Raw genomic sequence first — 20,936 nt, 5'->3', positions numbered from 1 at the left:
TTATTCGTCAGAAAAAAACAAGTAATTTCAATTGTCAAGTTATCAGTTAAGTCAACATTACAGGTGAATTAGATTGTTCTGATCCTTTATGATCTTGGCTTTTAAAGAATACATACAAGGGGTTTTTTGTTGTTGTTTTTTTATTTTTTTACTTATAAAATTTTAATTTTCTAAATGTGTAGTTTAGGGTGTTTGTTGCTTTATTTACCATGTTATCTGGGGAGAGGATAAGCAAGGAAATTGCCTCTAATTGACAGTAAAAGTGAGTATATCAGTGAAAAAAACTGTTCATCTTTTAATATCTACCTACTGTTCTTCAGAATTAATTTTCTTTCCTGTATTAATGATTGTAATTGACACAAAACTAAGACTACATGAACACCACTGGCCCTATTTTACAGATTATGGCTCTATTTATACTAAAGTTATAAATTTATATTAAAGGATGTACAACTCTCTGCTCCACATCAAGACTTTACAAATATTCTGATGCTGGCAGCAGCACTGGTTTCCTCTTATATTTTGCATTGTGGGAAAAAGCCATTAGTTGTAAGGATAGGTGATGAAACCAGAGATGTTTAGCATATGGAGATCACCAGTGGGCTGCAGGATTTGTCTTGTCCCAGCTGTCACAGAGGCTCAGTCCTTACAGGAGACACCACATACACAGAGCAGTATAACACTATGGAGGTACCTCAGTGGTTTCCAAAGGAGAGCTCTGCCACAAAGGAGAGAATAAGATTTGATTATAAGGAAGCTAAATCAAAGTAATCAACAATTCAAAAATAGCACAGACTGAATCAACGTGCAAAGGTTGTGGCTTTTTGGTGGCAGCATAAAGTTAACAAAGCCAAATAAAGGAACAAAGAGCTAGTGTTGTCTACCAAACAGAGAAAAGGGACAGAGAAAGTACATTTTAGGAAAAGTCAGTTTTTGTCATTAATATACATTTGAAAATTGAGTATCCACAAGGAGATATTGGGAAAATAGAGGGGCTTTTTTGCTTGTACTTCTGTGTTTATCTGGAGCAGAGCAACCCAGAGCAGGGCAGTATCTCTAGCCTGCCTTTAAATTCAAATAAAGTTAAAATTCATTTTCTCAAGGCAGTGTCAACATGTGCTGGTGGTTAGAATGAGTAAACTTGTGTATTGTGTCTTAGCTAAATAAGGTATAGTGCTTAGTTTTATGGCAGAACTGCATCAAGAATATTTTTTAATAGCTGACTTAGTTCAATGAAAATAATTATCATTAAGCTTATACAAAAGGCCAATGGATTATATAGCATTTTAATGTAAGAAGCTTTAAAATGGAAATATTCTTTCAAACTCAGTGTGTGTGAAAATATATATTGGAAGCTGGGAGGGCTTTACAACATAGACCATCCCAGATTTTCATCTAATGCTTTCATTTCCCTTCCTCACTTCCAGCCCAAAAGTTGGAAGCATTTACAAGTATCTTGCCACTTATCTGCAGAGAAATAGTGAGGAGATATCCAGCTCTAATCACAGAGAAAAGATGCTCACAGTACTATTAATTTCTGCTAGCTAGATAATAAATCTGCAGTTACTTTTCTCTCAGCTTTAAGGTCACTATGGGAGCCCCTGTGTGCAAAAAAGTACATGTACACCAGATTTTTGTTAATATGTTAGAATGTTGATTAAGTATAGTCAGAAGAGAAAGAAGATCTGTCTTGGGATATGTTCAGGCATCACTGAATAATCAGGAGAAATGATCAGAGCTACAATACAAAATATTAAAGTTCCAGCATGTATAACTGAATGCATGAAAGAGGCTTATCCCTGATAATTTATATTGCTAGAGTGCCTCACATTGTATCTGTTTTACATAATCTTTTAATTAGCACCCTTGCTGGTTTTTGTGAGAAAAATTAAATGGCCTAAAGATTTCTGATGGGCTTGAGAACTCTAAGCAGGAAAGAAAGGAAATCCAGGATATTTCAGCTTATGCTGGAATACAGAAAGCCTGTTTCAAACAGCCACTTATTAGCTACAGAAAACTGATAACTTTTTAAGTAAATTTGAAAATTTCTTTTCTAAAAAGCTTATCTCAAACTTTTTTGTTGGTATAAACTCCTATAGGAGCTTAAATACTTCATTGTGTTTGAAGCATCAGAGGTACATTTCAGAGAGTTAGAATTAGGCTTAGGGATATAAATCTAAAAGCTGCTTTTAAGGCCAGTGGAAGAGGAATGGAGTCTTGCATTCAGCACCTTAGAATCTGTGTTGGAAAAATTCCTGTACAGGCAGGGTGCTGAGTACCCTCTTAACTGAAACTCTGAGACAATTAATGTTAAGTTAGCTGTCTTAGGAAGGGGATTTTATAAAAAAAATGGCCAATTCATATTTCAGTCTGCAAAAGAGATTTGTTCTTTCAGTTCAAAAAGGCATTTCTGTAGCTTCATTTGTTTTCTTGAATACTTGGAATAAAGAAAATAGTCTTAATTTAGTAATGATTGATTTAAAATTTGCTTAGATCACTAAAATGTTCACAGATTTCTTTGAACAACATCTTTATTTATATAATTTTTTAATCTCTCATTAGTGTTTTCACATGTGTCAGTATACATGTCTCAAACCTTAATTCCTCTATCCTTGTAAAAAAATTCTGAGGACTTTTAAAGACACATTTTCTTATACCCTTCCATCTTGTACCTATCTTTTCATTTAGATTCACTCCTGACAGGCTCTTTGAAGTTTTGTTTTCTAGACTCAGTCTTACATTTCATCTTTGGCAGTGGGCAAATTTTGTGTTTGTGTGTGTTTAATTTCGTATATAAATCTATGCCTTTATAAAGCATAATTATTAAATAAATATTTTTTAAGTAAAAATATAAGAAATTATGTCCTGTGATGATCTTTGGAGAAACTTTTTGAGTCTGAGACCTAAGTTGCTTAAGCTTTGTCAGGCAACTGCTGATATTCATTTTTGAGCCTGTGTAGACCATTGATAGATCAGCTTGTAGAGGGAAAGTTTGAATGTTATGGGTCATAAAACAACAGCATCAGAAAATAATATTTTGTAGATATACTAGAAGTGGTAAAGATTATCTCTGCTTCAGAAAATTCCATGTCTTGTGAAGCATGTAAGAAACAGTCGAAGTTTAAGTTGCCAACAGCTCCACATTTTTAAATGTGCTGACTTATAATCATAAATAATTTCAGAAATAAATGGTGCTCAGGCACCTTATCAGATAAAATATTTTTAATCCTTTTTTTACATACATTTTCAGTTGTTGTAAAACAAAAGTATTTTTCTGTCTTAGGAAAAAGAAAACCATTAGATTTAGAAATACCTGTATGCTGTTCAGATCCAGGTCTGCTGCTGTTGGTAATTTTTTTTTTTTTTTTTTTAATGAGGATGTTTATTTTAAAAATTGATTCAATGCTAAGTTGATCTGCCTGTATCCAAGGTTTTGGCAGTTAATTTAAAAATTGTGAGTAGCATCAAAGCACTATTATTTTGTATGACAAAATAGTAAACAAAATCACCAAAAACTTACTTATATGACTGACACTTAGAGAATGGTATAATACCCTATTCCACATCTGTAAAACTGCAACCATAACTTTAAACTTTCCTCTTTTCTTCACAATAAACTATTACATGTAAATTGTTTTTCTTTGAGCTTTAAGGCCCAGAAAGGATGGCTTTGTCTCTAGAGAGAATTTTAGCAAAGGAGCTAAGGTTCAGAGCAATCTGGCTGCCAGATTGTTCTGTTTCTAATGACTTCTGTTCTTCCTTGTCAGTCTAGCATAGCCAGAACCTCTCACTTATTATTTACAGAGCACAGTTTGGATTGCATCAAAGAGAGCTTCCACTCATCAAGCTGTTTCCTGGTATTAATTTAGCTCTTCCTCCCTACATCTGTAGCTAAATCAAGTTTCCACAGAGTTTAAACTAAGTCTGGAAATAAGTAAAAAAAGCCCTGAGACTTGGGGTGATAAATTTTAATTTGAGTTTGTGTCTGTAAATACAAGACCTACCTGAACACAGAAGGGCAATGCAAGGGATGCTTACAGATTTTTTGTAATAAATATGTCCCAGTGGATTGACTTTGAAAAGAAACCTTGTCCACCAGTAGTGAGTTCAGTTTTAAGGTAGGTTGCTTGGGAAAAGTGGGATTTTGGAAGTCACAGTGTTCTGCTTACCAGTGTCAAAGACTGAGCAGTTTGAAGAGCTGATGTGACTGGAAGGAAGTTTCAGCAGTCTCTGACTCCAGTCCGAGTATTCTGTGTTTGTGCACTGACTGATGGCTTCTAAGCCGCTTTTATACATAACATAAAATACTGAAAAAATCATTGACCGAGTGGATACTCCAGATTCTCGGAGACTGGAAGGCAGCCTGCTAGAAGCTAGACCTCACACCAATATGTCTGAGGTTCCCAGCTTTCTGGGAGGCAATTTCACAATAGTCTTAGCCAGATCTCAAATGGTCCTACTGATGCCTTGAGAGGCTACCTAGAACAGAGGCTAGACAGAGTCAAAGGAATAAAGTAGGTATTTATTTAAAGGCCTTCAAAGGATACAACTTGAGTACTACAAGGACCTGGCTGTAGCTGTATGCAAGATGTACGCTGGGTCACAAGTTTTCACTCTTTTAAAAGCTTTGGTCCATTTACATATTGGGGCAAATTGTCCAATTACAGCTTGAGGTTATGAAGTCCCATCCTCCCAGATTGCTCTCCTCAGTTCCTGTTTATACTTTTTGGGCCTGAAGCTGCAGTGGTTCCGTGGTTCTCAGGCTAGAAAAGGATTGTTTTGTCTGACTAAACTGTGAAGATAACTTTCAAATACTTTATATGAAGTTCAGAGTTATATACTAATGCAGTACAGAATCTGGAAAAGATGAAGGCTAAAACTTAAGGCATCACTGCCACTGAATACAATTGACTTTTCATATGACAAAAAGCATATTTCTGATAGCCTCTGTGGGTGTCCTGTGTACACAGACTGGCAGCAGAGTTTTGGGCCTTGTTTATGAGGTTTCAGCTGCATTAGGCAGAAAATGAGCTAATTGTGCTATTAAGATACTGTACATTCTTACATGAGAACTGCATTTATTTAAGTGTTAGACTGATAGGCATTTTAGGAGGAGCCTAATGAATCATTTGAATAATGAAATAAGTAGGTGATTGCTGTAACTTTTTTAATAGTGCCTAAGATACAATTATATATGATTAAACCTGTGTATGGCTTTTAAAAAATGCTAACACTTACTTTCTATTTTTAAGATGAATGGAAACTGTCTTCTAGCTAGCTATGCTGATTTCTACTAAATCTTTTGCAACTCTTTGTGTTGGTCTTATAGCTATCTATTCTTTCATCCTAAAAATCCTTGCTTTTCAGCTTAACATCAAAGCCCCTGTAAAAATATCAGGGGTAAAACATATCCTTTGCAGATCTTGAACAATTTTTTTATTCAACAAATAGTAGAGGAAACTCAAGTGAATATTCTTCTTAGAATTTTTAGCTTGCTCATGTTATTATTTGCAAGAATTTCATAGAAAAATGCAAAGCCTGTATAGTTTCAGTCTCATAAACATCACTCTATGGAAAATACAAGCAAATAATTGTTTATTTTTCACATCAGAACATCTTCTACAACTTGAAATTATTATGATTAAGGTAGAAACCAACCCCATGTGAATAAGTCTATATTTATTTTTCCTAAAGTTACTTAACATTTTTCTTTTTTTTAAAGGTGCAGTATGCTATTACACAGATGTTGAAAAATATTTCTACCACACAACTTTTACTTAGCTTGTGTCTGGTACAAATAACTCCTTTTTTTTTTTTTTTTTTTTTTTTTTTTTTAATTACTTGCAGTGCAAGGAATTAAAGAAAAATATGCTGGTATATGTTGCAAGATATTCCTCAGTCAATATATCTGTGAATAACTAGACAAACAGTGTCCACTGCTGGCAAATCAGATAATTGCACTGCACTTTAGAGAGATATGATGTTGAAAGGTTTTGATGAGTTAAGTCTTAAATGTCAGATATTTTGTGTTGACTCTGTAAGACTGGGTTGTAAAATAAAGTCACTATATTAGAAGTATTCATGCTATTACCACTAATAATAAATACTGTGGTATTTGAACTAATAGCCAGGAATGTCACCACAGTAACATAAACAGGGACTCCAATTTTTTCAGGATTTAAAAATAGTTCTAGTATTCATTATATTATATCTAGCATCATCATCATCGAAAATAAATAAAAAGATAGCAAAAGTCTGTGAAACTTGTCTTGATGTTTTGATATGATCTTGATGATCATATAAGTAACAAGATGGGTAAGCAGAAGTCCTTAAGGTCGTTTTTTTTTCTCCTTAGGTCAAAGCATTCATTACTGATTTTGTTAGGATTTTTTTAAAGACATAAAAAAGCGTAGAAGAAATAAATGTTTCTGTTTTGGAAGAAGTAAAATGGAAATGCTGATACAGCAAGTACCACTGCTGCTGATGAAGCTAGAGCTGAATTAAACTGATTATCAAAGAGACAAGAGAAGAGTGAAATCTGAAAAGTTTCCTCCTGGTGTTTTTTTTTTTGTTTGCTTGTTTGTTTGTTTGTTTGTTTGTTTTTGTAATAGATAATATTTGTTTGCATCTTTTTCTTAACAATTGTGTGTCAATGCAAAGGAAATCTGTCAGTGAAAGAAAATAATATAGAGTGAAAGAAACATTGAGGGGGAGAAAGGAAAAATCTGTTCCTATGCTAATATAAACTATATTAGCTTGTCAGATACTTCTAAAAATCTAGATTAACTGACAAGAAGATAGCCATACTTGTTATTCAGAGATTTATATCTGACACCAGTTTGTTGCATTCAATGAAGTGTTAGACAGTGCACTGAATTTTCTGTTTGCTTGGAAAGGGGAACAGAGTATGGGACTTTTTTCAGAGGATATTGGTTGTGTCTAAACCCCAAAGGAATGGTCATGTCTATTTGATTAGACTTGAGAGGGAATCAAGGCTTACCCTTTAGATGAACATGGTATTAGCCAGAATTGTTCTGTATCTCTATTTTCTCCCTTCAGTACCCAGAGAAATACTGTATGATCTTACCTCTTGAACAAGAAAAAAATGGGATGTTAGTTTTGTTTTTGTTTATTTTTTCCTTGTAAATGTCTTTAAAATAGTATCAAAGGGATTGCAAATCCAAAGTTATTCAAAAGTTAATCAAAAGCAGAATAATTGCAAACAAAGATAACTATCTGAAAGTTATCTTAAATTAATTACACTGTCAATTCTAGGTCACATAGCAGAAAATAAGATCATTTTTTCCTAGATTATTTGGCAGAGACTATTTTTCATGCTTTCTTCCAAGAAACAAAGTGTTGTTGTGGATGTTTTTGTGTGTGCATGTGTGCATTCATGTGCATGGGCAGACATGCTGCAGCTCCTCCTGTCACTGGTAAAAATCACGTTTTATACTTAAAAGATTATTAGATGCTTTTTGAGGGAATCATTCTTCGGCTTCTCAAGATAGCAATTTATGTACATCTCTGCTCATACTATCTTTTCTGTTCAGTATTTTATTTTAATGTGCTTTTTGTAATAAAGTACTTTTCTCCTGGATCTCTGTGAGATGGTCAAAATCCAACATCTTCCTTGTTCCAATGGTTCAGAAGTACTGCACATTTTCTTCTCATATTGTCATGTGTTTTCATACTGGTTCCAAGGAAAGCAAGAAATCCATTTGCAAATATGTTCTAGGTGCAGGAAATCCTCGCTGGAGAGTAGCATGCAACAGGTAGAGCAGCTTACATGCTCTGCCAGCTGCACTGACTCCAGAGCCAATTCACTGTAGAGACTGAATTTCTTAGGGACAGTGTTTCCTTTGTTTCTGTAGAACAAAATTAAGCAGACTCGCCTTACAGGGACTTTCAGTTACTTGAGAGAATAACAGCAAAGTCTGTTGCATGTTCCAGAAGTCAGGCCAAGCAGACAAGTCCTGCTGTGGCTAGATAAGTAAACGCAACAGATGTTGGCTTAAGCTGTGCATATTAATGAAGAAGCTCTCCATGCTGTTTTTAGGCCTCTAAATCTTAAACTGCTCTCTGCAGCTGTGTGGACTAAAGATGGGGGGTGGGGGGATGCTGTTTGTGTTTGTTTTTCTTTAATGACAGTCCTTTTTCTGGCTTGTGTCACCAGAGCCTTGTTTGAAGCAGTCTTGTGGCAGATCTGCTATTAGCTTTAGTAAGAACAAAATTAATGGTAATGTGTATCTGTTATCAGTTATTACAAACCTCTCTTTAAAGAGATTATTTCATTTTTAAAGATAAAATATTATATATGTCACTGCAGAAACCACAAAGTATTTGATTTTTAATTACTTTTTTGGACTATATACTGAAAGTGGTCTTGATTATTTCTTTATTTTTTCTTCCTTCACTGTTGTCATTAATTGTTTAAAAGAAACTTCTTGGGTTTAAGTTTTGGGTCTGGGTGAGCTATTTTGGTGATCCTTATATGATCTCTGTGCTGTACAGATACTCCTGTCAACCCAGCTGGTTTCTTTTGTTCACCTGGTCTCAAAAGAAGTGATATCAGAAGTAGAGGAAAGATAGAGTGAAAAACAGAAAGGGTCATGAAAGGTGTCACAGGAGCTTTGCTAGAAGTGTGCAGCTGTAATCATACATCTTATCTGGCCAAAAGATCAATTGTTAAAAATAGCATTAAGAATCTTCATCCACCTTTTCCCCCCTGTTGAAGGATGAAGACTTAGCCCATGGAATAAAAAATGAAACTCTGAATGAAAGCAGGTATTTTCCTAGATACAAGACTATTCATAAGGCTCATTACTACAGCATAATCCGTGCAATTTAGCATTGGAGAGGAAAGGGGGACAGCAAAGTAAAAAAAAAGCAAAAGTAAAAGAAATCTAAGAATCATGTAATGTCTAAAGAATAAGTCAATATCTAGTGTAGAGCTACTTAGTCCTTTGAGTTATGGATGTATCTCAGGAAGTATGTGAAAGAAATGAATGTAATATGTGAATGCAGAAGAAATATTGCACCTGAGCTGCTATAGGCAGCATTGCAGGTGTTCTGTATTTGAATAGTGTTTATACTTGAATAGAATGTTTTGATAGTTCTCTGCATAACCAGTCATCTAGTGCTAGACTGCCTTGCATGGTGCATTAATATATTCTTGCGTATACAGGAATCATGTTTTAATGTTTTTTCTTATGAGTTGGATACATAAGCCAAATCCTGTGAAGAAGCTGGTTAAAGTATGTGCAGTTCTTTGAACAATATATTGGAAGCTTACTTTTATCTTAATTAAACGGATTCACTGGATCTATTTAAACAAGTGACTCCATAGGACCTTCTATGTATTTAGTAATTTTAATAGGTATGATTTTGGCTCCTCAAGTACATTGTGAATGTTGAGACTGAAAGCTGAGTGCTTTTGACACAAAGAAGTGTGAAATGATAGAAATCCGAATTCTGTGAAACATATTATCATGTTAAACAAATTTTGTTCTTAATGTTCTTCAAAGTCTTATCAATGAGTCTTATCTTCAAAGTCTTATCAAAGTCTTATCACTCAAGTGTTCAGGGTGTTAAGGATTTTAAACTTCAGTGCTTCATAGTACATTGCCTTTTGGGAAACTAACAATAACTTATAAGGAGAATTATATCCAGATTAATAGACAAGAACATATAAAACTGACCTAATTTAAACTGTTAACAGCTCATTGCACAAACATATTGTACTAGTCTTCTTATAAACATGGAATGCATATAAGCTATCTGAAAAAGGAATTATTATCTATGCTTTAATATGTTCATACTGGTCTGCTCATGAAAGATGTGAGCTTTCAAGTTGACAAACATTTTTCTAGCTTGTTCAGTTTTGTACAATTAAACACTTACCAACCTATAGAGTAAGCCATAGATTATGTTTCACCTTGTTGAAGTCATTACTTCTCCTGCTCCATCTTTTTCCCTCAAGACATTTAAATCAAGAATTGAAAGTTACTGTTGCTTACCAGCACTCATCCTCCCTATACATACATACTGTGTGCCTTGGGAGTATATCAGTTATACAATTACATAAATAATTCTATTTGTAGGACTGTATCACAATTTCTTATGATATTTGAGGGAGTGGAGGGGTCTTAGTATGTACATTGAATTTAGACACTTTAATTATGGTCCACCTAAACTACCAGCAACCTTCAATAATTTGTTTTTGTCAGAAGCAACAAATCAGAATTACAACTTCAGCTGGAAACAGTAATTTGGCAATCAGTCTGATCAGAAGCACCACATGGGTGATTAAATAAATCCATCACAATTTAGAAACAAGTAATTTCTCCATTCCTGAAATGTCTCTTCTTGGAATATTAAATTTTCCCATTGGTCTAGATGTACTTTTATGCATGCCTTTGAATTGTTAGGCCTAAATTGGTACTTTTTAACCCTAGACCATCCTTTCTGTTTTGAATGGTATAAGGAGCAAGGTGCTAGTACTTGTGCTGCTATAGAACACAACATCTTCCAAAGGAAAAAACAAAACGTTTGCAAAGACACAAAACTCTGTAGAGTCTGAAAGAACATCTAGATTCACTATACTTTATTAATGACTTCCAGAATGTAAGCTGACTTTACCTCATCATCTTCTAGTGTATTTAACTGGACAACTGAACTCTGCGTGCCCTACTCTTCGCAGGCAAGTGCAGTAAAAACTTCACCATAGCTCATTAAACTTAAACATGTTTAGTAGTAATGTAATAATCTGACATTTTGCACTTGTAGAAAATATCTGCTTGTAAGAAATTTAGGCTTTATTTGATTTATTTTGTTTGGATATCAAGAGTGGTTTCAGGATATCTGGGAGGAGAAAATTTGGGTGGAGTGTGTGCGCATGACTGCATTGAACTGCATTACTCTGCAGCTTGTAACATTATCCAAGTTATTGCAAGACATATAATAAGTCAAAATAAATCAATAAAAAAGAAAAAACCCAAAGCCCATAATGTGTAAAGATGACACTTTAAGTTCTATACATTTTGTAGCTTATGGATCTAGGCAGAATAGACTATAAAGCATTGAATAGCATTTTTCCTAATTGAATTTCTCATAAAAGCATTTTATGTATCTCTGGTACATGCACATATGCAAACAACAATGGTGTATATTTTAGTATTGAACTTTCATGACTAAAAAGGTCACATTGAAATTTACATGTTAAATTAGCTGAAATGGAATATGGTTTCTTCTCAGTAATACATTAAAAAAAAGGAATAATAATGTTTCATCCCCTAACATATAAAAAACCAAGTATTTTATACACACTTTATATACATTTAATTTTTAGTATAAAATTCATCAAAAAAAGAAATTTTATAGATTCTATAATGTTTTTGTTTAGAAAACTTCTGAAATCCATAATAAAATACCAGTTAGAAATTAATAGATGGGAGAGTAGAAAGCACTGAAAGCCTTTTCTCCCCCTCTTTGCCTTTTAATAATTTGTTTTCATATCTAAAGTTTTGTTAATCAGAGATAAAACTCTGTTTTAATGTAAAATATGTCATACCTAGGATATATCCATTTGCCCTAAATGCATATACTCATGCAGTTCCCAGTTTTTAAGGTATCTGATATGTTCATACTTGTGCAATCCATCTGTTAGCAGAACCTTCACTTGGACTAGAATTGCACACATTTTATCACAGGTTAGGACACCAGATGGCTCTCTTGAGTTTTCTTTGTAAAACCCCAAGATGTAAACAACTGCTCTGCATTTCTGAGATGTGAGTACAAAGCTTTTCTTGTTTTCTTTTTCGTTTTAATCTCTGGAGTAAGAAACACATTTTCTCTTTGTCTATAGGCATACCACCCGTTTTCACCCTCTATCTTGCTTTTCTTTCTCAACCGAGCATCATGTGGTTGAGAAATGTCAGAGTGTTTTGGCACAGGCCCAGGATTTGAAGGAAAATATAGAAAGGAACAATAGTAGTAGATAGTATATGATGCATAGCATCATCTGGTGCTCTAGAGAGGGACTTGGGATCCACATCCTTTTGGAGTTTCTCACGCAAATGTTAGGGTTGTATTGTACCTCTGCATTCCTGAGAGATAGTGGGTGGCTGGCCTCTGTTTCACTCTACTCGCTCTCATTCATTCCTTTGTTTGGAGCCAGCAGCCAAGTCGAGCTGACTTTGGGCTGTGTCCTGCCCGCTCCCCGCGGTGGGGCCGGGGTGTCCCCGACCGTGCGCGGCCACCGCTGCTGCGCTGTCCGTGGTGCTGAAGGCAGAACCAGGCGGGACAGGGACAGGGACAGGGCCCGGGGCCGGGCCCGCGCACTGGGGCAGCGCTTCCCTCTTGAGGGGTCTAAGGAACGCCACTCCGTGCCTTGTCCACTTTTGAGGAGGAAGGAAAAAGACAGCAGTATGCAAAAATACTACATTGAAATTTAATTTTATTTTTTTTAATAACCACCTCTCTGTCTAATTGCATTAGTTAAGGCAATTGTAACCGTTGTAAGGAAATTGCTGCTCTGTAAAAATTGCCAGATAGGAAATCCAATGAGTCTTAGCTGAATCTCTTTAGAGACACTTTTAAATAGAATTAAAATGTATTATCCAGATCCGATTGTGCATGTTCTGTTCCTAGTTGGTCTAGTATTAATACAAAATCCCTGTATACTGGAGTTCCCACCATACACTTTTGCCCTCTGTATAAAAATAGTGCTTTGTAGATTAAAGGATTTAGGGGGCAAAATGGTCAATATCAAAGAAGCTGAAGCCTCTGCTGAAACAAGAACCTGTACTTGGTTCTGTATTGCAAAAGAGTGAATTTTTCTGGGTGAATATCTACACTTTCAAGCCCGTTAAAAAAACCCGAAAAGCAACCACAAAAACAAAACAAAACAAAACAAACCAAAACCAAACCAAAACAAAAAAGCACCAAAGCACCAAAGCAAAACAAAAACCCCTCAACACCATCTAATAAGAGATTAGAGCACTGTGAAAACAGTATAAAAATAGATAATACATGATAATTGCCTGTGCAAGCATCTGCCCTTCTTTAGAGGCTAACAATATTTTTCTGTGTAGCTGCTTGTTTTCTTTCTCTAATTTCCTCTGGCTAGCTAAAACTTCAGGAAGTTTAACCATTAGGCTTGCAGAAAGTAAATTCAAAAAACTTTGGGCCATTATTTGAAAAGGGAGACGAGCCAACAGTAAAAGGTGAAAGGAAATAAATGGGATGTCTTACATTACATGGTATTTACTATTTGCAGTGCCTTATGAACTTCTCGGGGTTTTCTGTGTCTAGTGAGCTTGGCTGGTGCTTCCTTAAGTGCTCCAAGACATAGCCTGTAATTTTACACGGTGCTGGGGATTAGTAAATCCACCTGCTGTGGCTGTTTGTGGGTGCCCCATGTAATCCCTTTGATATTTGAGTTGAAGGTCCCCTCAGCCCCTCAGCTCACGGCTCCAAAACCTTCCCGTGAGGCAGAACCCCAGAGTTCCCTGCTGCTCGGTCCGCTCCTGCCTGGGGGCCGAGGGGGCGGGCGGGGGCACTGCGCGGGGCAGGGTGTCCTTGGCGGAGCGCCGTGTCCCTGGCCCGCCCGCCCTGCCTCCGGCTCCCGCGGTGTCCCGCCCGCCCTGCCTGCCGCTTCCCGCCTGGGGACGGGGACAGGTGCCGGTGTCACCGCTGGGGGTGGGGGGCGGCCGGCAGGGAGCCGCTGCCGGGGAGCTGGAGAGAGGGTGCGTGAGAGAGGGATCCTCGGAGTGCCGGGGCGGGCGAAGGAGAACGGGGAGGGCCATACGCCCCTCCGGCAGCTCGCAGAGCCCTCCTTCTTTCCCCGGGAAGGGAGCCCCGCACGAAGCCACCTGGAAGCCTAACGGGGGGCAGAGGCAGCTGGCGGCGGATCCACAGGGAACCTCCCGGTTCCCACCAGAAAACCACATCAGCATCAGCCCGTCCCTCCGCCTCTCTCCCTCTGTGCTTTTTTCTTCTGTCTTAACCCATTCCCCCTCCTCCACTGCTTGCACCCTCGCCGCCCCTCGCCTTGGGGAGGACAAAAAGAAGCTCCAGCGGTGCGTGCCTGTGTGTGTGTGTGCCTCTGTGTGTGTGTGTGTGTGTGTGTGTGCCTCTGTGTGTGTGTGTGTGTGTGTGTGCGTGCGTGTGTAGGGGAGGCTGGAGCGGGGTGGGACCGAGGAGCCGTGATTACAGTTCTCCCCGGAGAAGAAGATTGCTCTCTCCAGATGCTGATTTCTAAAGCACTTGGCAATCATCAGGCGGGAGCCGGGGAGAGGCGGCGGTAGCCGCCCCGGCCGTGGCGATGGCAGCGCCGGGCGAGCGGGCGGCGGCGGCTCGGGGCTGAGGGGCAGCCCCGGGAGGCGACGCTGCCGGGCGGACCCGACCCGACTCGATCGACCCGACCCGACCGGAGCCTTCCGGGCGCGGCTCTGCCCCGAGTCCCGCTCGCCCCGCCAGCCCGCCGGCAGACGGCCGCCCGAGCAGGAGCCCCTGCGCCGGGACACGGCGGGGGGGACGGCGGGCACCCATGCGGTGACCCTTGGCGGCGGCAGCTCCCGCCGGCCGCACGGTGCGGGCGCCCCTCCGCAGCCGCGCCCCGGGCCGGAGGAGGCTCCCGCTCGCCCTCGCCCCCGGGGATGGGATCCCGCCGGGGCTGAGCGCCTCGCCGCCTCCCTCCTCCCTGCCCGGCGTGGGCGAGCCGGCGAGCAGCCATGGCAGCGGCCATCGCCAGCGGCTTGATCCGCCAGAAGCGGCAGGCGAGGGAGCAGCACTGGGACCGGCCCTCGGCCAGCAGGAGGCGGAACAGCCCCAACAAGAACCGCGGGCTCTGCAATGGCAACCTGGTGGACATCTTCTCCAAGGTCCGCATCTTCGGGCTCAAGAAGCGGCGGTTGCGGCGCCAAGGTGCGTCCCTGTGGCCGGGCCCGCCCGCGGCTCCCGGGGGGCGGGCGGGAGGGGACAACCTGTGGCGAGAAACTTCCCGGGCCGGGCGCCGCCCCGGTCCTGCCCGCCCGCGGCTCCCGGCTCCCCGGCGGCGGGCCAGGGCTCCACGGGCTGCAGCCTGCAGTCGGGACCCCCGGGCCAGCCTGGCTGCCCCGCTGTCGGCGCCGGGGCTCCGGTGTGGGTCACGACAGGCGCAGCAAGCCCCTCAGGGAGCCCTGCCCGCCGCCCCGAACTTCTCCGTCTCGCCTGTGTGTCTCTCTGAAGGACAAAGAGCGCACGGCGCTCTGGGTGTCCGGTGTCCGGGGGCCGGCGGTCGCCAGCCCCTTCCCTGAGCCACCAAAGTGCAGGTGCAGCCTGGCTGTGGTGACGGGGTCCCTCCCCGCTGCTCGCTCGGTGACTTCCCAGTCAGCACACAGTGAGAGGTAAGGCAAGTCCGGCTGCTGTGGGAGAGCTTCTCAGCATCCCTGTGGGTACCCAGGTGCCTGTTGCCCGTTCCCAGCCAGGGCCTTGCCCTGCAGACCAGCAGGTTTTGCAGGCAGCTCTTCTTCAGGGTAGATGACCAGGAGTCAGTGGAGAAAACTGGTACCTTGCTGATTGCCTTCTATCCAGTTCTTTGTATTAGAACCCTAGAAATAAAAGGACTAAAATGGTGTTGCAGTGACTTCTCTAATTAAAAAAAAAATAAATTAAGCAGCATTCAGAAATGGTAATGACTTACTCTATTGTCCTCAGGAAAAAAGTAGTTTTATAACAAAATTATTATATTTTGAAGAGTGAAAATGTTAAGTATCACTTGAAGCATGGCGAATACCTACCAGTCAGTGATAAAGTACAAACCACCCTCTGTTACATTATAGAGAATGCCACCATGTGTTGTGGTTTGGTATGTATACTACAGCTCCTCTTTAGGTTGGGTCGGAAGAGCATTTTAAGCATAATCAGGGAACTCTCCTGATTGATGCTTCCTCCTTCTTTTCCATGGCTCACATTTGAAAAAACGTAAATCAACAAAGTCCACACAATTTTATTTTTACATGGCTTTCTTGCAGTAAAATTATTTATTGTAACTCCTAATGCAAGCCAAATCTTGCCATTTTTAGATAGTACAGGGATACAGTGCAGATGAGCAGGAAAATGTCAGTGGCAAAATCTATGGTGGCTTTTTTCAGAGAGGTCTATGTGTGCTTTAAAAGACTAGATTATCTGGTTTATGATGGTGAATTTTTATAAGTAATACTCTTCAGGAAAACATGTTTAGGGATTGCTAACAGCAATTGTGTTTGACCACCTGTGCCGTCTTTTTGGGGGAAAATCTGTATTTGACAGTATTACTATTTGAGGAAGAGAGGACTGCCTTGCAATGCTGAGATGCCAAACATTTTTTTAGGTGAGAAGGGGCTTTAAAGAGACTTTTGAATTAATCCTTTTTCATTCATTCATTTTTCATAAGGCACTTTGTCACATTCCTGAAAAAGAGACCTGAATTAGAACATAACTCCACTGTTAACCTGTACCACTGACACAGAACATTTCAGCAAGAGCAGTCAGAACAAGGGCTGTTCACCAGTAAAATCTGCAGTATCAGACCCCAGAGTTTATCTTCCTTCATGATGAGACATGGGGATATTTATCCATTGGTTCACATTAAGGTCTCAGAATTAATGCTCATCTGGAAGAATTCCTGCTGAAAAAAATGCTATCATAGCTTTTACTATCTCTGTTCCTGATGCACAAAGTGATACATGGAATACCTGTGGATTCAAAGTTGCATTCTATTTAAGAGACAAACTGAAGAAGTAATCAAGCCAAAGTCTTTACTTAAACATCTTATGCAGGATAGATTTGAGTGAATAATCATTTGTGAAAAAACCCAAACAAACCCTATTTTATAAGGGCAATTCCTTTAAAATACATTATAAGAATTACAAAATGAACATTTATCAGAGTCTGGTTTTAGGTTTTCTAAACTGAGTTAAATGGCCAGTGAATTTGTCACTGAAATCATACTGTCAAATCCATTAAATAAGTCTTTGCCAAGCAAAATAGGATGAATTTCAAAACATCTGTTGTCAGAAAGGTGCTATGGGATTTTGACAAATAAACCTTGTGTAAATGATACAGAGTGTCACAAGAGCATTGTGAAAAATGAGCTAATCGAGATGTGACAAAACATCTGTAGCATTCTCATACAATTCAATGGAAGAGTAGAATTACATGTAGATTTTTTTTTTATGTAGAACAGTAAAAGCAAGACTGTTTTTAAAATAAAAAAGTGTTTTGCTTTGTACTTACATATGAAAAGGAACTGTCTTTCCATCTTTGAAACAGTCATGCAGCAAAAACTGGTGATGCTGCTTTTTAAATTAAAAATACACATTTAACCTTGTACATATATGTACGAATGTGAATTAGATAAATAGATATACACAATATATGCACACATGCAAACATGTCAGCAAACTTTAAAAAATATTCTTGATTTTTAAAGTCTTCTTTAAAAATGCCTGTTAGTACTGTTGTTGTTCAGTGGGATTTATTTTAGAAAAAAATGAAGTTATTATGAATGCAGAAAATGCTTCGATCTGGTGTATACCCTGATGAATTTTTTTTTCTGTCATTGTAACAAATTCTCTGTTCATAGTCCTTCCTTTAGGGGCATACTAAAATATCAACAGAAGTGTGCTTTGGGAGACTAACATTTAGAAATGGTAGCATTAAAGATACATCCAGGAGCTCACACAGAATAAAGAGTAATTTGTATTTACTTAAATATTTGCTCCAATGATAGATGGCAGAATAGTTTCAAACAGCCTTTATAAGACTTTGATAAGTTAATTAAACTGCCAAAGTGATTTCTGTGAAAGACTTGTCTGCTAATCTACTGAGTGGATGAAACAATTTTAATTTACTGGACATCTTTGATTCATATTGTTTAGTATTATGATATCTCAAAATTATTTAATTTTTATTTTGTTCTACCTGTCATCTGATAAACAAATCACTGTCATTAATTCCCAAATAACCATGAAGCCAAGATCTTGCCTATCTGATGCCAGACATCAATCAATTTTGAATCATCCTCTCTTGCATTGCAGGTTGTTTAGTTATAATAGTTTAATGTTTAATTTATGTTAATATAATCACAAGTGGGAGGATTGACAGATATTTTGTTTTCATGTGAAATAACCTTATCTAACCTGGGGCTATCCAATGAAAAGAAGAAAATAAATGTCACTTCACCTCATGCATCTACAAAGCACAGAGATTAAAACATATGCTTGTCATTGGTGCAAATTCAAACTTCTTAGCCTGTATTTTCATCTATATATCTATCTGCTTTGCTAATCTGAAAAATCTTCATTTGGTTAATTAGGTCCCTTGGGAGTATTCGACTGAAAAATACTCAACATTTAAATGTATTAAAAACCAAGTGTGATGTTTACTGTTTCTGTGTGCTAATACCACATTAAGAACTTCTAAATTTATGCATAGAGTGTATGAATCTTGGGATGGCTTGGCCCCTGATTTTGTGCATTAATATTTATAAGAAAGAGAGACCTAGGGAACGTGTTCAGAAAATGCACTGATTAGATTTTACTGCATCTACAAAGGTAATTTAAATCTCCAAAGAAAGCATTTTTGAAAACTCGTCAGTAGATCAGCTAATGTTTTTTGGCAGATGTGGGAGTGGCCCATAATCTCAGATATAAGATAATTCCCAATATACATAGTGCTGAAAGTAGTTTCTACTTCCCCTACTTGTGGAACAAAGTGGAACTGAAATGGAGATCTGTGCTTGTGAGTGCCCAGGACTTGTTTCCCAAAGCTTCAGAAACCACATCCGCTCCCAGGAGTAAGCTCCAGCACTGCATGATCTGCCTTGCTCAAAGTTTCAGCAGACCAAGAAGGGTGTCTGTGCTTTCCTGTGAGATTGTCCTCAGAATTAATTCTTCTTGGCAGTTCACTAAAGCCCACAGGTCTTGCATTGTCTAGGTGCATTGTCTGTTTCTCAGGGTATTGAACTGATGTTGCATGTTTTTCATTACTTTTCATCAAATGGAATTGATTAACCCACAACCCTTTTGGAAGTATAAACACAGTCTTAACAGTCTATTTAAGAAATCATTCATTTTTTCCTTCATTAACCTGTTCAAAGGACTGCATGATAATCACAAACTGAAACGGTGTAAATATGCTACATTTCATGCAATATATTCTAAGCATACTTAAAAATATTTTTGAAAACATGACTTTCTAGACTCAGTCTCAAGCTTTCTTTCCCATGCATTCAGTATTTCACATCAACCCTTGCTTGCTATCAGAAGCTTTTTAAAAAAATACAGTAATGCCTGGGATGAAATCTTTATTCTAAGCTGGTACTGGTAGGTCTAAATGTGATGAATGAGTTGGCTTTGAGAGCAAATGGGAAAAAAAAGCTTGAAAATGGTAACATAATTTTAGGGACTATTGATTTTTAGCAATATCTCAAACAGGGGTGATAGAATAGTGGGCATTTAATGTACAGATAGTGCTCTAGCACAGTGTCATTTCAGAATATCTTTCATATACTAATATTACTTTTGAATATCTTCACTTAGTAATTGGCAATTTAACTCTTCATTAGAAAATGAACTCTTCAAGCTTGAGTGATCTTCTGGATCTCTAAAGTTCAGGCAGTTTCAGTCCACATATAGTCCTGTAAAGTATATGCCTTATTGTATCTATTAAATGGATTGCAGAACTAAATTATCTGATTATTATAGACAATAAGGGAAATTACAGTACAGGTGGTTTTTGATTCATGGTGATGTACCAATAGAAATGTTAGAGGTGAGGTCAGGTTTCTACATTGTATTTAATGACAGAATCTTATCCTTTAGCAATATATAATCTATTAACAGATGCAATTTTTTATTGTTTCAGGCTCTGATTTCAATCAAACAAAATCTGGAACTTGAAATTATATTTGAATTTTCAAGTCAGCAGCTTACAGACAGAAGTAATTAATTTCAATATAGAGATGACACTCAAAAAGTTTATTACAGAACATTTTTCTGTTGAAGTCGTTTGCTTTAGACTCTAAGCATAGTTTTGAAGATACACAACTGTGGATCTCCATTTTTTTTTGTGAGTAGACAGAGGTCTGTCTTACTTGGTCATGTGTAAGCTCCTGTCTGCCTTATACAAGTACTGGAGTTAGTGATAGATAGGAAGATGTACCCCTGGCATGTATTCCTACTGTGACATCAGTTTTTACTGAAACCCTTTGAAGCAGGCACACTTTTGTTTTCAAGATTTATTATTATTATTATTATTATTATTATTATTATTATTATTATTATTATTATTATTATTATTATTATTATCTCAGATCTTATGCTCTGACATACACTGAAAAGTGTGAAAATAGAAAAAAGATTCCTATTCCATGGTAGAAAAGGATGAGAAAATTAGTAGAGCTTTAAATTTCTTTTATTATGGTCAAAAATCAGCAACATGCTTTCATTATATTGTAGCAGTAACATTTCTGGATTTTAGGAGTTTAGTTTTTCATTTCAATTGTATAAATAAGATAACCTGTGTAGTAATCCAGTGTAGATATTCCAATTTATTTTCCTGTGGGACTGAGCATGAAGGAACATGTGCCTTCCTGGTGCCAAGGAAGAGCCCAGCTGCTTTTGATGCCAGGAGGAATATATATTTCCATTAAGTTAGATATGAGCAGGAGTAGAGTCCAGGACTACCAAGTTCTGATTCTATGTTATAAACTATAACTGTTTTCAGCAATAGTTACCTAAATTTACCTAAATTTATATTTCCATAGATAAATACATAACCAAAAAAATGGAGAATTTTTGTAATTCAAAGGAAAGCTAGCATAAGATTGGAAAGATTAAATGCCAAAAGGTTCATATGAAATTTAGATAGATAGACTGTGTTGAAAAAAAGTTACAGCAACCTTGTTTCTA

At 38.3% G+C, this 20,936-nt stretch overlaps 1 protein-coding gene across 2 annotated transcripts in view; it reads left to right on the top strand.

Annotated features, from left to right (window-relative positions):
* FGF14 (fibroblast growth factor 14) overlaps positions 1–20,936 on the top strand; it is a 381,670-nt gene that overhangs the window by 241,169 nt on the left and 119,565 nt on the right. The window contains exon 1 of one of the 2 annotated variants that reach the window (XM_058825425.1): positions 14,736–14,928. The exons of the other annotated variant lie outside the window; for it this stretch is intronic. Within the exon in view, the coding sequence (XP_058681408.1) occupies positions 14,736–14,928 (193 nt within the window). Of the gene's footprint in view, positions 1–14,735; positions 14,929–20,936 lie in introns of those variants that run through there. 2 annotated transcript variants of the gene reach the window in all.

The sequence above is a fragment of the Ammospiza caudacuta genome, chromosome 2, assembly GCF_027887145.1.
Source record: "Ammospiza caudacuta isolate bAmmCau1 chromosome 2, bAmmCau1.pri, whole genome shotgun sequence".
In the NCBI taxonomy this organism is placed as follows: domain Eukaryota; kingdom Metazoa; phylum Chordata; class Aves; order Passeriformes; family Passerellidae; genus Ammospiza; species Ammospiza caudacuta.
This window is presented reverse-complemented; position numbering and strand designations above follow the sequence as displayed.